Below are 18,130 nucleotides of genomic sequence, written 5' to 3'. Positions count from 1 at the left end.
GGTACAAAGTTTATGGTACAAAGTAAAACAAAAACGTATGCACAGGGCTGTAAGTGCCACTTAGCTCATCTTGTGACCAGGGTTTCACAATCTCACTTTAAGTACAGGGTTGCAGACTAAAAGAAACGCAACAACCCAGGTTGTACAGAGAATTGCTGACTCTTACTTACCTTTGCTCCCACTTGTGTATTTTCTCATCCTGCTCTCAATCAACACATGACTGCTGGTGGACGGGTAACAAGAATCTCTAATGGTTGATAATAAAACTCTTCAAATAAGCACTACAATTCTCCAGAAGCAAGAGATATACTGAGAAAACTATAATGACTTTTTTTCCCCTCCAAGTTCATTCCACTAAAGGCAGAATACCCACAGTTACATACTACAAACAGTCAGAGGAGTAGCTAAAACACATCTGTTTTATTACACACTCTGGAGCATCAGCACGAGTTACTATTAATTTATGTTAGCATCACACCATGATATTTTAGTCATAAACATGTGGTCCAAACAAGAACTGAATCTTCTTATTTTCTTTTTTTTATTTTACACATTATTTTCATTATTATTTAGCCACAACCCAAAGATAAGAATTACTGGTATGTGGTGTTCTGACGAGGATGAACAGGATGTCCATTACCTTACATGGTACCAGTGCTCTTATGCCATGACAACAAGATCCAGAAGCTCTCCCCCACACAATTCCCTCATCAATTCATTCATTCTTTACTACCATATTATGAAGTAACACAAAACGTTTCTTCTACAGCACAGCTAGTTTCCACTTTAAAAGGGAAACACTGGCAATTTACGCTTTCATTAACTGCCATCTTCTTCCCAGAGCACTTAACACATACAAACTCAAGATAATCCTGCACACATAAATACATTCCAAGCCATGGAAAGGCTCACATGCACTCAGGAGGAAAGCCTCACTACCAGTCAGTGAACCTCATGTCTGTGTTTGGGAAGATCACAGAGGAGGTCCTCCAAGAAGAGACATTAAGGTACATATGAGATGCAGAGGTGATCCAAGACAGCCAGCATGGCTTCATCAAGGGCAGATAATGCCTGTCCAATCTGGTGGCCTTCTACGATGGAAAGAATCTAATGAGGTTCAACAAGGCCAAGTACAATCTCAAATACCAGAAATGGCTGATCAACATGTAGCTTCTGTTTCTACATCTTTTTCTGCTACTTCCCCCATGCCCAAATGTAATTCACAGTTAAACACAGGACCAAGATGTGAACAGTCACTTCAGGACTTGTGTGAATTGTGCAACCATGAGAAAATGATTGTTCAGGAAACACAGCACCCAAAGCGGAAGCAGCTCATCATGTACATTCTTCTAAAACTCATGAAAGCAAAACAACACAGCAAGAAAAACTGGATTCAAATACAAAGCACGTCTAACCAGCTGTTCAAGACATGTCTTGAGCCTACTGTGAGAAATACACAAAGGAGTATGTCAATATCATAATTTATAGCGGCTTAGAAGTTGGCAAAAGCCAGGCATGTCAGTGTCCTGCATGCACATAGAAGGGCTGAGGCTCCTGCATGGCCATGATCTCATCACAGCCCTCACATCTAACTGGCACTCCCACCTCGCACATGGCAAGGGCCCCAGCATACACCCAGATGCAAGCTACCTCTCCAGCTTCCATCTGCCTGTCACTTTGTGCATCAAATCCTTAGGACAGCTGTGGCTGTGCATGAGCTTGGAAGAAACAGGGAGCAGTAGTTTCATGCTAAGGTAAGGGTCTGAGAAAAAAACCACAGCAAGTATACTTCTATCAGTATTCAAGTACTGTGGCATATATTGTATTTAAATGAATAAATAAATACGATCAATTAGGAAAGCTGACGTGTACACAGAATGAAAGAACAAAACTTGAGACTTCTTTACAGTTCAGCCTAAGCACAGACTTGGACAAGCTACTTACTGAGTACCCCAGGCCCCAGTCATTATAAGGGCAGGCACCTCCACCTTGAGAGTCTCAGCATCAATAAAGGTATCACTGGACAACAGTGATCAGCTGTTCACCTCCCTAAGTCTCACTCCCAATGTACTTGTTACAAGTAGACCCATCACCTTAAACACCTGGTTCTTGAAACGATGGGTAGAACTTTCAATGCTTATGTTTTACATAGAGTAACAGTTAATCTTTCAGGAAAACAAAAACAAACAAAAACAGAACTAAATCTTTGAAAATTATCTATATTAAAAAATACAGAACTTTCAGGACTTGAGAAATCTATCATTTTCAGGCAATCAGTCTACAGGCACTGGCATAATCCCAAAAGCAACCTGGACACAGAACCCGTATCAAGTACTTAATCAGATCTTCCATTGTAAGAATTAGATAGCCACTATAAATCTTAACCAGGATGACTCAGAAAAGCAAGCTTAAAGAGCAGCATCTTCAGCTACATCTAATAGAATTAGTTCCCTCATCACTACCTATCTTTTCTCTCATTTTAAATGTCAAATAAGCCAATCATAGTATAATGACATATTAATGCAAGCATCTTAATGTGTAATTTCATTTTGTTTCCTGGCTGACTTCCACACTGATACTTTTCCAGATTTGTCTTAGAATGTTCTTTTCAATACTGCAACAGAAGGAAAATGGATAATGATAAAACTACCAGTGCTTCTGCATGTTAGACAAATGCACTAAGTCATATGACACTGGAAACTGTCTGGGGGATTATTTATTATCCAGATCACCACATTTATCTGACCTAGATCACTAGCAACTAAGCAGATGCTTAGTCCTCCAGCTGCCACATTCTTTGTCATGCTGTGAAGGCATCAAGTAACATTCACATTGTGCAAGTATGTGAGATCAGCAGGACAGAATTTATTAAAACCTTCTAGGAGTATGCGCTTAAGGGAACAATTTCTGTAATGTCAGACTCAAAAAAACTGGAAACAGTTTAATTTACTCATAACTGCACTTAAATTTCCTCTAGCATTTTCTAATTATTAGCCTTTAAGTAGAAAATAAGACACTGACAAAGTTTCTATTCTTGCAGTCAGTACTGTGCCATTGCTACGCTACAACCATTTTGACAGTAAACCCCACATGAATCTTGTACAAACGACAGTTATTCCCTTTTACAGGACTGATACGAATCAACTAACTGGAGGGAGAGAAATACCACAAGGCACCAGGCAGCACGCTTCTCTATCCACTCTGCTCATCCTCCTCATAGTGCACAGATTCACAATTAACTGGCAAAAACATACGGCATTATAACACTTTCCAGGATATCTAGGAAGCAACCTTTGGGAAAACAGGCAGGTGATGCTTCTAAAAATTCTAGTCTAGTGTTTTTATATAACAGCCTCTCAAGAAATATGTCTTCAAATTTGCAATTAGTATTTACGCACTAATGAGAAACTGCCCTTCCCTGAGAAATCAGATTTGGACTTGAAGGGAAAGGAGGAAGAAAAACTACCACGAAAAACGGGGAGAAACAAAAAACAAGGAATGAAAACAAACAAACCAGCAAACAAACAAAGATAAAAGGAGAAAACAAAAGAATTAGCGATGTTCCGGGGGAAAAAATTGTTAAAAAAAAAATAAAAATCACAGTTCCCATTGCTGTGATGCAGCCAAACAGACCAAATGGAATAAGATGCAAACATTAGTGCCAGTTTATCTTCTATTTATTTGAAACAGCGATGGGTGTGATGACTGAATAAACCAAAATTAACACTTTCTCAACTAACCCACTCAACTAACATGCTATAGGCTGGACTGAAGGAACCTCCAGCTGCTTATAGCACAGCTCTGCACCAAAACAGTCTGCCAGTCAGACTTGTATAACAAAGATTCAGGTATGCGAGACTCAAGTTAACAGTTAGAAGCTGCTTTTGAGAGCTGCAGATTAAGCTTTCATTTTGGCATTCTTTGTGCTTTCAAAGACGTTTCAGTCACACACATTTGGGTTCTCCTTACGTCCAAGGCACGAAAGAGTTTAAGAAAACCAGAAATAGAAGAGAGAAAGGAGGAAGCTGCACATAACACAAGTCACAAGCTCACCACCACATTTTTTTCTAATTTGTGTTTTGTCTTTTTAAGTTTTATTTGAGTTCAGTAATTTCACAATCCATTCCCTAACTCCAAGCAAAACTTTTGCAAGCAAAATTGTTTTCTCAACTTGTGTGATTCCTGCTGGCCACAGGAATGTGTCATTCAGAAAAATGCTAAGGAGGGTTCCTTTTCCCTTTTTCCTTGAATCGTAAACTTCTTGTTTTGAGCTAAAAGCAAAAAGAATCCACAGCCATTCAAATTAAGTGAGGAATCATACAGGCTGCAGCAAATGGCTCAGCCCGAGAGCAAGCACAGCTGTTTCTGACCATATCCATTAAAACTTTTTTTCTATAATGCACAAAGAATTTTCCTCTGTTAGTGAGAAATTAAAACAAAGAAAGTTATACAGCCAGAAAGCAAAAAAAGCATACCCATGCTAAGACCTTTTAAAGGAAAGGGAAAAGACTTTTTTCTCCAGACTGCATCATGTAATTAACTTCCCAACTTCTCTCAGAAGAATTTGTTTATAATGTGAATAATGACCATTTGAATTTCCTTAAAGCAGCTCTTTCATTTATTAACAAGCTGAGTACACTGTTCTCTTACTGCCAATAGGAAAACAATGACACAGGAATGCAATCAGGGAACAGAAAATACCCTTTGCATTTTTTCTTAAACTTAAAAGCCAACATTTACACATTCAGTATTCCTTCAGCAGAAACAACACCACTGAAAATCTCAGGTAGATAGAGGATTTGTTTTCTACTGTGACAGGAAACTATTCTGGTCACAATATCTGCAGTTTCACCTATCAAGCACATGAGCATTTCTATACACATATGTTTTAGTTGCTTCCTCCTCCCAAATAAACTGCTTCCCTTGTTATTACATAAAGCAAAAGCAGCACCTAATATACTGCATCTAAGTGCCCCTTCCAACACTATAATCTGTTAAGAAGAAGTGGTGGAGGAAACACTGAGGGCCACTGGTGAAACAGAGATACACAGTTCAGATTTGCTGTGCCTGGTAATGACTGACAGTATAGGCACCTCCTCTGACTTCAATTCTCAACATCAGCCTATTTGGCAGATGTGCAGAGTCAAATGATAGTTGTCCCTCATTTTCAGATAAGGAACACACACTACAGTTCAATATATAAATAACCACTTGGAACAGAACTACCATAATCTTCTATTTCAGCATAGAAAAATCCAAGTATGTTCAAAGCTTTTTAACATGTTTGTTATGCAGTACCCCTTTCCCTAAAACAACACAGTCAACCCAACACAAACACGTTCACTGCTGACAATCCATGAGTTGGCCACATGACCACTCTGCCCGTATTTCAGGTATTAGCTATGTCAGAATTAATTAGCAAAGACCACTTGACACAGTCTTTCACATTATCCAAAACACATGGAGCACACGCTGAATAACAACTCTCACCCAACTCATTGCGGTTTTGCTGACAGTTTTTCCCCCATAAATTAGCCTGCATAATCACTGGCCAGGAAGCTGCTCAGAGAACCATCAGGAAACCACTGCACCACAAGGTGTAGTAACTACTGCCTACGGTGTTTACAATCAAATGGATGACATCCTCTTCCTGACCATAGCTACAAAAATGATACCTGTACCAATCTACTTGTATCAATCTTGAGGGCCCCTGTTAGTTTGAGAAAGTGTGTTTTGGGCTATGCTGTCATCAACTTAAAATCCTGTAACTCAATTAATAACCCTGCCTAGGAAAGTACATCATACCAAACAAGTTTTTCTTATTAGTAAATTTTAGTTCACTCCTCAACACAGATGATCCGTACACAGAAATGACTATACAACATATAAGCTCACACACAAATACCACTGGGAGATCATAGAATCACAACATCAACATCACTCATCACCCTGCTTCACAAACGCCCATCCAAATGCTTAAACCTTTAGGCAATGTTTCAAGCATTAGCATCTAACTTAAGAGTGCAGGAAAAGTGATTCAAAGGGAGGCATGTTAGGATGTCTGACTAAGCAGGCATCCTACACAGCGAATATATGATGTAGATTCATATGTGCAAGACAGAAAAGCACAACATACTTTTTCCAGAGATATTTAAAGAAAAGTTCTGCTATAATTTATATTCCAATTTTTGCTCACTTCAGTGAGCAGAACGTAGAGATTATACAAATAGTTGTTTGAATAGAAATGACAGCTACATCTCCAGGAAGATGCAGAGCAGACAGGCAAAGCAAATGTTCTCATAGGACACAGGAGCATTGAGAAGTGCAGCTCTGGAATCAGCAGTGATATACAGCACTGCATTCTAAGTTTAAGAGCGCAACCAGTTTGGGACAGCTGATGTACCAGTAGCATGGAAATACTAAAAGTCAAACGTATGCAGCATGAAAGTTCTAGTTTATTCCTTCTTTATATAGAACTTTAAACAAAGTGCAGTCAAGACAGAATAAAACAAACTACTCACATACCATTGGCTGTGTGAAGGAAAGCATTCAGATCAGGTTGCATTTCTCAGATCAGGTTGCTACTGGTACCTACTACCTGAAAAAACACTTCTCCCAGCCAGCTCAGTTCAAATTCCAAAGCAGGCATCTATGAACAGTAATCACTGCATAAACAGTTCTTGGTCTGAAACCAACTCAGAGCATAATTATATTCTCCGTATTAAAAACAATAAGGCAACTCATATTACCTAATATTACCTCATATTACCGAACTACTTAAAAATACAAAGCAATGTGGCCATTGGTACCTTACAGTGAAGCTCATGGCTGACTGCTGTCCATGAAAACCCCAACTCATTTCTGATTTTCATCTTCTTTCCCAGTGGCATAAACAGAAGCCACAAGGGTTTTACACATGATTTATAAACTTCACTCTTAGTAAACTAAGTTTCAGGCTACTTTAATTTAAGACACTTGTCCATAATTACTCAATGTAAACCAACACAGACCAAGACTTAGATTTCAGTTCAGTGGGAGCCACTTATTTCACGTTAAAGCAAGACATATTAGGATTCACTTGCAGGATTTTCAGATGTTTTTTGTTATTAGTTACCACTGTCAAGACACAGAAAGAGAAGAATCCAAAAGTTCAGCCAATTACTTCTAGGGCTGAGTAGCAGCCAGCAGAAATAGTTGTTGCTGGGTTGAGCGAAAGTTTGCCAAATGATGAGATGTTAGCATGGGCAGGGAAAACTGCCTTTCTTGGCTCCTATCTGCTAAAGGCTGCAGTCACCAAATTGGGATTAAGGATGGATCCAGAAGGAACAATTGGGGGCTAAATTTAGAACTCCTCTCAGCAGCAAGAATCTGCTAGGACAGAGGCTGAGTTGGTACAGTTACTGGGATAGGAAAGAAAAGAGGAAAGTGAGCCCAAACTGGCACTGAACATGAAAGTATGCAGCTGGCTACCTCTGCTGCTGTCACAGATACAAGCAAGGTGCAGGAGCCGGGCAGGTCCACCCCAGGAAACTGCAGCCACTGCAAGCAGCAGTATTAACGTGTGCAGGTGAGGGCAGCACCCGGGACAGAAAGAATCACAAGGCAGAAGACCTGGTTTGGATAGGTCAGAGTTGACCTACTGAGACTCAACACGCATCTGAAAATTAATGCCAGTTTAGAGTTAGTTCTGGAACTGAGCAGTAGATTTGGGATTTGTTTCAAGCCAGAATAAATGCAAATGTTGCTGATTCTGACAGAATCACCAAGTTAAACACAATCTCAAGTTTTTGCTTGCGATTCCAGAAAGTACAGTGTTTAATATGACTGCGCACTGAAACCAAGCGTTTACAGTTTGGCACATCTTCAAATCTGTGAGTGCCAGTACCATTTCTGATCATCATGTGGGAACTGAATTGGTAGCCTGAATATGCAGACACTGTGATTGTACTGCACATGGAACAGCAATCTGTTTTAGTAAACAGAATTTTAATTCAAATGCACTGCTTACAAGGTTAAACGCCCAGGTCTCCTAATTACTAACTGCAATTCCAATAAAGACTTGATGTGTAGTCTTATCTAATGACTTGGTCTCTCATCTCACTCATCCGTAAACAGGACTTCCAGCCCAACATACTTTGCAAGATGTTGAAAGAGTAGCATCTAAAATTGTGTACATACTTCATACCTTTTGAAAATGCTTTGTAGTCTACGAGGTTTGTTTGTTTGTTTAAGACTAATCTCATACTTGCTCATTTTAAATTGTACATGTTTTACATGACAAAAGAAACAAGGTTACAAATGAACACAGGAAATCACTAGCAAGAATTTCAAACAGGTTGTTATTAGGCTGATCCTAAGCAAGCAGGCTTATCTTTAATTTTTGTGATGACATTTCCTACATACAGCTTCTTCTACTGCTTTGTTCTGTGTTGTTTTTTTGTTGGTTTTTTTTCTTTATTTTTGTAGGTATCCTATGAAAGAACATTTGCTGACAACACCAAGTTTTCAATTCGCTATACCACAAAGTACAACAAAAATGTTCACGCAAGCCTTAATCCAGAGAGGAACGATAGTCCAGACACCATCAAAAGACAATTTGTAAAGTGACTGACAGAAAACAAAACCAACAGAATTAAGCAGAGAATGTGAGAGGGAAACAAAACAATGTTGAAATTCACTCAATAGCATTCACTAAATGAGATCTACCACATCAACGTGTTAACATTCTGTAAAACACCCATGGGGCCAGATGAGAGCTATACAAGAGTGCTGAGGGAACTGGTGGAGGTGATAGCCAAGCTGCTTTCCATCATCTATCAGCATTCCTGGTCAACAGAAAAGATCACAGAAGACTGGAGACTTGCCAATGGGACTCCTACCTACAAGCTGAGTCATAAAGAGGATCTGAGGAACTACAGCCTGACCTCAGCACCAGGGAAGGTTACGGAGCAGATTGTCTTGAGAGAGATCACATAGCATGTGTGGGACAAGCTGGGGATCAGGCCTAGCCAGCATGGGCTCACAAAGGGCAGCTCCTCCTTGACCAACCTGATCCCCTTCTACAATCTAGTGACTTGCCCAGTGGATAAAGGAAAGGCTGTTGATGTAGTCAACCTTGACTTCAGTGAAGCCTTCAATGCTGTCTCCCACAGTATTCTCCTGCAGAAGCTAGCAGTCCATGGCTCAGACAGGTGTACTCTTTGCTGGGTAAAGAACCAGCTGCAGGGCCAGACCCAGAGAGTGGTGGGGAATGGACTTAAATCTAGCTGATGACTGGTCACAAGAGGTATTCCCCAGGGGTTGATACTGGGGCCTGTCCTCTTCAATATCTTTACTGATGACCTGCATAAGGGCATTGAGTGCCCCCTCAGTAATTTTGCAGATTACACCAAGCTGGCTGTAAGCATCAATCTGCCTGAGGGTAGCAAGGCCTACAGAGGGATCTGGACAGGCCGCATCACTGGGCTGAAGACAAAGGGATGAGGTTCAACAAGACCAAGTGCTGGGTCCTGCGCTTTGACCACAAAAATCCTAGGCAACGTTACAGGCCTAGGGCAGCGTGGCTAGAAGATCACATAGAAGAAACTGACCTGGGTCACTGCTCAGCTGAACACAAGCCAGCATTATGCCCAGGTGGCCAAGAAGGTCAATGGCATCCTGCTTTGTATCAGAAATAGTGCTGCTAGCAGAAGCAGTGAACTCAGCACTGGTGAGGCCACAGCTCAGGTACTACATTCAATTTTGGGACCCTCACTGCAAGAAATACATCAAGGCCATAGAACACGTACAGAAAATAGCAACAAAGTTTATGAGGGGACTGGAGTACAGGACTTATGAGAAGCAGCTGAGAGAGGTGGGATTGTCCAGTCTGGAGAAGGGAAGGCTCACAAGTGACCTTATTGTTCTCTATAATTATGTGAAGGAGGCTGCAGTGAGCTGGGAGTCAACCTATTCTGTCACATAACTAGTGATAGGACTAGAGAGAATGGCCTCAAGTTGCCCCAGGGGAGATTCACACTGGATATTAGGAAATACTACTTTTCTGAGAGAGTGGTCAAGCATTGGAATGGAATGTCCAGGGAGGGAATGCAGTCACCAACCCTGGAGGCGTTCAACAAATGTTTAGGGACATGGTTTAGTGAGAACTACTGGTGATAAGGGATGGTTGGAATGGATGATCTTGTAGGTTTTTTCCAACCTTGATGATTCTGTGATTCTATGAAAACAGTTTTAAAAAAATAAATACATAAAAATTCATGCTTGACAGGCTAGTTCACAGCCCCACAAGAAGACTGCCTTCCCACCCAGATACAACCCCTACAGTACTTCATGGGAAGAGCACAAATGGTGTTGGTAGATACAGGAATGTTTTATAACAAGTTGTGGCCAAGGGACAGAGGAGCACTTGCAGATTCCCTTTAGCATTACATTCTTCTATTTCCATGACTAGAAGTAAAAGAAGCTATGAACGATGTAATATAGCCAAGTTGTTTAGTGTCTTCTGTCAAAAGTGCTGAATGTGTTATAACACTGCAACAGCTAGTCAAAAGGTGACATAAATTTAAAACTACTGAAAGTAGAGATTTAAAAAAAAAAAAAAAAAAAGCATAACAAAAGAACAGTAATAGCATTTCTGTTGCATGTGGTGATAAGTCACAGCTTGAAGCAGTGATTGAGCACCTGGTGGGAAGGCAGGGCCAGCCCACTGGAGCTCAGGTGTATGTAATGTTCCTGAGAGACCAGAAGGGGTGGACCCAGGTTGGCAGGGAAGGCAAGGGCACCTTGCTGGAGATCTCTATCTCCTTAAGTAATTCTAAAAGTAAGTAGCTGTTTTCCTTCATTTCTGTATCCTTAGCTCTTGCATTTGGGCTCATCCTAATTTGCTGCAGCCAAAGATTCTGCCACCCTGCTATTACCATGGTACTTTTTTTTTTTTAAAATCACATTACAGAGTCACACCATACAGCAAAAAAACTTTTAAAGAGCATCCTGGAGAAAAGTCTTTATTTTTACAGAAAAGCTTATATATGAGGGAAAAAAAAAAAAGAAAAAAAAAAAAAAGAAAAAGAAATTGAATTGACAAAGCTTTAGGAAAACAGTTATTCAGCTTTTAATTGGCTTGTTAATTAGAACAGGTCTCTTCTACAGACAGCCTAAAGACCTGATATTTTAATGGGAAAGTAACACCATCAATGCAGATTATGCTATTTTTGTTCTCAAAACATTGATGTGCCCTGAACTTGTACTTCAAAAGTTTTTCCTCTAGTCCCTGGTGACCTGGCAAGATGTTCCCTTCTCCTGTTTACAAGCTGAAACTTAATTAACTTTTAAATATATGTACGTCCCATCATACCCGTATTCCATTGTTTTTAAAGCATGCAAGTTTTTATACCAGCTGATAAACAACAGGTTACAACAAACAAGACTAAGATAATCACTCTGCTTTGAGATTTGATATATCCATTTTCTTTAGGCTGAAATGCTACAAGCTTCTATCACTCCATTTGCCATTTCTGAGCCTTAATTCAGCCTAGTGGGGAAAGGGACAAATTTCACTGCTGAAAACCTCTTACTAGCAAGAAGCTGACCTAGAATGGCCTGGACTTCACAAGCTCTACAACCTCCTCTAAGGCCTGATCTGAATACAACACGTACTGCTCAGTTTTATCGTGGTTATTTAAGCCTTCTTGCTGAATTAAACAGAATGGTGGTTTTGTTGTTGCTTTTTGGTTTAGTTTTTTTTCCTTTATCCCCCCCCCCCCCCCTTCAAGGACACAGAATACACAAGCTAAAGAGAATTAAGGGAGACTGTAACAATCAGATCAGCTGGGAGGGTAGAGTCAGAACCTCTTAACCTACCTAATGACCTGATACCTCTACCTGCTCAATCCTCTAAGCTAGAGAGACAGCTCCAAAGAAAAAAAAACAGTAAATTTCATCAAAGATGTGGACAGTAGTAAAACCACATCAATTTAACAAGACTATAATTTTCCATCTCTGCACGCTATTCTTCCCTGCCTCTGCTTCCTTCCCATAGATAACAACCTAAGGATCAGAAACTTCTTATCTAGCCTTAGCTTGTAATGCTTACATTGCTTTTGAATGTCTGGCTATTTTCTCTCAAATTTTGCTCATTAAAGGTGAGGCAAAAGATGACTCAGAAGAAAACAAAAACCAGAGGCCAGAAGACATAAGAACACGATAAGAACAGAATAATGGTGGGAAGCTCAGTCCACAGCTGCAAGTAAGCATAGGAGAAAGAAAAAAGAAAAAAAAAAATAAATGTAGCATTCATTTTGTCTGCCAGAAGTTACCAAGAACACCTGCCTAGAAAAATAACTTGAGAACAGCATAAACACAAGCACAGCTTGCTCTTAAGGTATCTCAGTTCCAATATACTCTTTGCTGGTGAGATGCTTTTCCAGGCACTTTAGCTATCCCCAGCATGCAGTGTAGGGTGTTTTACTTGCAGCACCTGCAGCTGTTTTCCAGCACAGTCACACATAACACAACCTTCATGGAGCTGCTAGGATAAAGATCCCGTGCCAGCCTCTGCTCTCACACTGCAAAGTATCATGTTTTTGTTTTATGCTGCTAAAGAAGATAGATTTGGCTTAGCAATAGGGTAGATTCTGGATGCCAATCAAAGCTGACCTATGTAAATTGTCTCTTAACAGTAGTTTCTTTAACTATTCTGCCAATAATGTGCCCATGCCAACCTGACTGTATATTTTACATTCCCTCATGTAAGCATTCATGAAAGCATTCAATTGCTCAAAATACCTCAATTTCTTGCCTCATGAAAAAGCTCACAATGATCAACACAGAATGTTTAATAGCATGCCCATAACAGCACATCATAGGAAAAATAGCATGTCTGACTTGGAAATTTAGAAAAGTAGCATTAGAGACTGCACAATCAAAAAATGTACAGTTAGAGTGGCACAGTTAGGATGGTATTTTACAGGTTGTATAATTAGAATGATTATCACAGTGGAAAGAGATAACCAAAGATAAATGAAAATGCTCACCCACGTCCTAGACTTGCAATAGAAAACTCCAAAGGGAGCAATCTCCAGAAAGAGATCCTTCCCCAATGGCAGTCAGCCCTTAAATGGAGAAATGCAGCCAGGCTCCACCCCTTCTGGTCACACAGCTGAATTGCCTTTACCTGTGCTCTCAGGCTGACGATCAGTACCTGCCTCAGGTGATCAATCAGTGCTTCAGGCTGTGACTCAACAATTCCCATAGACTCTCTAAACCCCAGATGCAAAGGGGAACTCCATCAAACATTCAAAAGTCATAAAAAATCCCCAAGTGTTAAACTGAGCACAAAAGTCAAAGCGATCGTGCATGTAATTGATGCAGTACCAAACACCAGCCAGGAAGGTGGGGGAAAGGGAAGCACTGAGATGCAGCTCTTCTGTGACACTGCAAAACAAGTTTCCTAACGCTACCCTTGGCAGTAGGGGTGCAGCATCTAGCATGCCATTTTTGCTGCTACAAGTCCTAAAGAAAGAGCACTACAAAGCGTGGAATCTCCCCTCCCTGCCTCCTTATCAAACATTAGCACACATCACAAAGAGAGGTCTGCCTCACTGAAGCCTATGAGGTTCATTTTAGACTGACTTAAGCATCATAATTTTTGCTTATCAAAACATACAGCATATTAACATTACAGACCTAAAGAGTACAATATCATTTCAGGAATGGAAGACATTGTTAGCCTTAGCAGCAGATCTGCTTTCTTGCTACTTAATTGCAAGCAGGTGTTTTGACTTTACAAACTATAGAACAATAAAGTCTCCTTAAAATGAAATAAACTCCCTAAAATTCAATATATTCAATTTCCAAAAGGCTTATCATTAAATTCAGGAAATGAACTTGAGCATAAGCTACCAGACAGCTTTTCTAAGAATTCTAAACTGCTCCACTTCCTTTTTTGTTTTGTCCCAAAGACTAAAAGTGACAGTAGACACCACTTCTCTCCAGTGACCACCCACGGTTTATCTAAAGCTGAAAACTGACATTTCCACAATTTTTTTTCAAAAGACAGAATCACTTCAGTCAAGAACAACATGTTACATCTCTTATCATTGATAAAACTCTTGTATTTGATGAAATATGTTCTAGCTCACTAGCACAGTGCTGTACTTTGAATAGACTGGAACAGAAAACAAACAGTGGAACATGTGCGAGACAAAGAAGGCAACGGAGCTAGTTAGTAATGCAAGCTGAAAAGACGTGATACAAGATGACAAACTGACATCCTCCACAGAATGAGCTTGACACTTTTTATAGCTACTGACACAGTAATGAATGATGTACTTTGGGTGGAGCTAAATGCCATGTTCTACTTCATGTTTTGTTGGAGGGGGGTCTTATTTATTTATTTATTTTTAAGAAAGTCTTTCCCTTATCCTTTATAGATAACCAATTTTAAAGGAATGTAAAGGAATAACTTTTCTTTAAAAAGCATGAATCAAAAATAGAAAAAAAAGTCACTAGAATTCTGAGTACGTTGAGCTGCCTGCAGAGAGTAGCATTAAACTAATGATGACAACCGCTTTCCTTCTCTGTCACAGCAAATACAACAGCTAACAACTCACAAAATCAGCTCACAAACCAAAACCTCAAGGTACAGTAGGATCCATCCTGCTCTCTGTCAAAACAGATGCACAGCAACATGTATGACAAATGAAAACTGGGTGGTCAGGCAAGTTTCCAAGGGTGCAAGCGGATGACAGTGGCTACTCTGGATTCCAGCACAAGTGATTGGAGTACCTGAATCCTGTGGTGCCCTCGTGGTAGCAGCTCTAGATGGTTCTGACTTTATAAAAGGCTTTATGAGACATTTCAGTTGAGGCTGAGACCTCACGGGTGGCCTCATCCCTACCGATCTTTTCCTGGGCTTCCCATGAATGGGCATTGCCTACGGACAGTCACTTGAAAGGCTCTTGGGAACACATCATCTCTGTTTTCCCAGCTCCTCTCTTTCCTCTTCATCAGCCTGTCACAAAATTGCCATAGTTGAACCCACGCTGAGTTCTCCTCTGATTCGAGCTTATATCCAGGAAGAGCAAGGCTGGGCTTACAGGCTGCGGGCACACACAAGCATCTTTCCAAAGCCTTCCTATGACTCTTTCTACTCTACCCGGAGGGGGGAATCCCATCCTATACAAAGAAGCAGCTCCCGCTGTACATTTACAGAAAAGACACAGCATTAGAAAAATGTTCAGATCTCATGCTCCTGTCAAGAGTTACACAAGCCAAGACTTAGGAAATAAGTGTGTAGCATCTATCCAGCATGTTCTGAAGCTTCCAATAATTTGCATCACAGATTTTAAGAAATCAGAACCAATCCTCTCAAATTCTTACTTCATTTCAGAATAAGTGTTCTCTGATCAGTCACCTTTAAATACAGTTTCTTTCAACAGAAGAATTACTAACTCCATCCAGAAGCTATTTTAAGCTATTTTGATCCTGGCTTCTTTGACTGAACTGGAATCTCCTGAGATATGTTATATTTTTATTCTGAACAGCTTACATGTATTGTGTTACATGCTTGTGTTTACTGATCATTGGAAAAGTAGTTTTCCTGTGCTCCTTTTAAATGACATTTAACTGTCATAAGAAATGGAAGAGACACCTATTGTTTAGTCACTCTTCCAGTATTTAGTTTGAACTTGGCAATTCAAACCATGATACAGGAAACAAGACAGCTATGAGCCTGTCTTGTTTATCTTTCTATCAGATTCTTGAAAGACTTGTATTGTAAAGATACATTTGATATATGCCTTATACCGAAGACTGGAAGCTCACCAAGTAAGGAACACAGAAGATATCGATTTTATTTTGCTACTAAAAAGCAGTATAGCTCTGTATTGACAAAAATCAGCCCTTCTAAGTTTAGGTGGAATACACACTCCCTTTACAACCATGGAGACAAACAGGAAGGACACAAAGAGAAGATCCACAGTGCTGTCACTGTTGTCCCAGGAGGCACCAATAACTTCTATGATCAGAGGGAGTGGCGGCAGTATCTGCTTATCATCTTGCAAGATGTAACCCAGAGTCAGCAGCATCAAAGCCACTGGCAGCACTGACTGTCAGACAGGAAATGTGATGTACTCAGTCACTGAAGTTACTCACACCTAAAGAATCTTCACAACATTTCTGGTAAGCCACTGCTTTACAAGTGACATAGGGAAAGCGCGGTTCTGAATAAAATTAAGAGAAGGAAGTGCAGGTGCTTTCTGTGCAGTCTGTGCATTTCACACAAACTTAAGAACACCGGGCTGATATATTCCGTATATTACAGCCCAATCAGATAAGTTTATTATGTTCACTTCTGGCAATTAATACGATTCAAAAGACTAAAACAACTTTGCAAAACAAATCATACTCAACAGTTGCCTAAGATGCAGTCTTAAGCTCTTGAAATTCCCTATTTTATTTTTACATTCTCTAGATAGTAAGCCAGACTTTGTGTAGAAAACATAGTGTTTAATAGGTGTATCCAGACCACTTTGTGAGCCCATTTTTCAGAACAAATATCGATCTCATTTGGTTTCTTGACAGCGAAAGAATGAGGCTCCTCAGCATAGTCAGATGCCAACGTTTTCTTCTGAAATCATAAGAACCACCAGCAGGCAAACCACTAATATTTTAACTGGTTTGGTTTGTCTTCGGTATCCACTGAAAACCTGACACTTCAATACCAGCAGCAGAGGAACGTGACCCAATTCAAACCTGTCAAACAGGGCTTTCTAAGAGGGGAGACGTACTGAAATGCTTAAGAAAGCTTAGCACACAAAGCTAAGTTTCCCATGCACTGTGCACTACACTGCTGTTATCAGTACAGAACTGCGCAGGAGTCAGGGGCCTCAGAGAAGACAGGGCTTTCACACATCCAAATGTCACATTAAAATCCATCCTTAAATAACACCTGATCTGCAAGAACTGAGCATTACCTGGACAGCAAACAGGAGTTACAAAGAAGTGAAACATGATAAAGCATTTTCTATCTTTTTTGCCCGAGCACATCAAACAGAGAAAGAGAAGGAAATTCCTCTATTTGCATCTGACCAATTACCTCTGTTTTTAGGACCCCCATCATATCCAGACAGCTGCACTGCCCTCACCACTGGCCTAATCCTTCGCAGCTTACTTTAAGGAAATATCTTGGCAGCTGTGGTTCTCTGCTTTCAGATGTTTTCTGTGACATCAGAGACGCAGAATACTTTCGAGAAGGCAGTGTCACACTGCTCTGTTAGTTGCTCATTTGAATAATCAACTATAGTCAGTCATCCTCATAGATATTTCAAAGGAAACTACAGTGCTGTATCTTAAGTTAGATGAAGAAATTGCATTACCACTAGACCACTGTAAGAGTGTGCATTAATGTGGGCACCAAACCACAGCACAGCTACTATTTATACACACTGTATACAAATATATAAATACATAAATACATTCAAGAAGGCCATTCAGTGGCCAAGCACAGAGCTGGTAGCAGTGCTGTACCGCAGACCCGTAAGCTTTGTGATTCCAACTGAAAATTGTAACCGAAGCGTCGTTTCAGCAGCTTCCCCACCGACACCATAGGCACACATGACACACAGCCTTTCTTTATTTTCAGAGAGGCAATTCTCAAGCCGCTCGGCTTGGCAACGCACGGGTACAACGCCAAGGCAATCCTCCCGAAAGATTAACACCTTAGCACGCTCCGGGCCCCGAACCGACAAAGACACAAACCAGGGCCCGGCCAAGATAGCTCGGAGCCGGCGTTCCACCGCATCTCTTACTCACTTTTGGTGGCGGCGATCAGGTTTTTTCCATCCTTGAGCAAATCCTTGATAAACTTATTGGTCTTTTCCAGCTCGGCCTCATGGGCTCGCACCCGTTCCCTGAACCAGGGGCTATCCAGGTAGCAGTCGCTGAACTCCAGAGGCTGCAGCCCCATGGCTGCGCTACACCACGCCGCGCTCCCCTCCTCACACCGACCTCCGCGACGAGCAGCCCGCAGCCCGGCTGCACGGCGGCCACAAAGAGCGCAGGGCTGGGCAGGGGAGGCGGCCCGCTCCCGGCAGCCCCGCCGCCGAGCCCCGCCCGGCCGAACAGGCGGCCC

At 40.9% G+C, this 18,130-nt stretch overlaps 1 protein-coding gene across 4 annotated transcripts in view; it reads right to left on the bottom strand.

The window, feature by feature from the left end:
* ARHGAP10 (Rho GTPase activating protein 10) overlaps window positions 1-18,086 on the bottom strand; it is a 127,701-nt gene extending 109,615 nt beyond the window's left edge. For 2 of the 4 annotated variants that reach the window (XM_015861096.2, XM_015861094.1), the window contains exon 1: window positions 17,812-18,085. In XM_015861096.2, coding sequence (XP_015716582.1) covers window positions 17,812-17,965 — 154 coding nt within the window. In that variant the 5' untranslated portion in view covers window positions 17,966-18,085. Of the gene's footprint in view, window positions 1-17,811 lie in introns of all 4 variants that reach the window. The other 2 variants (XM_032444511.1, XM_015861093.2) reach the window with 2 other exon arrangements.
* Between the last annotated feature and the right edge of the window lie 44 nt (window positions 18,087-18,130).

The sequence above is a fragment of the Coturnix japonica genome, chromosome 4 (assembly GCF_001577835.2).
Source record: "Coturnix japonica isolate 7356 chromosome 4, Coturnix japonica 2.1, whole genome shotgun sequence".
Classification (NCBI taxonomy): Eukaryota; Metazoa; Chordata; class Aves; order Galliformes; family Phasianidae; genus Coturnix; species Coturnix japonica.
Note: the sequence above shows the minus strand (reverse complement) of the source record. Positions and strands in the feature narration are given on the sequence as shown.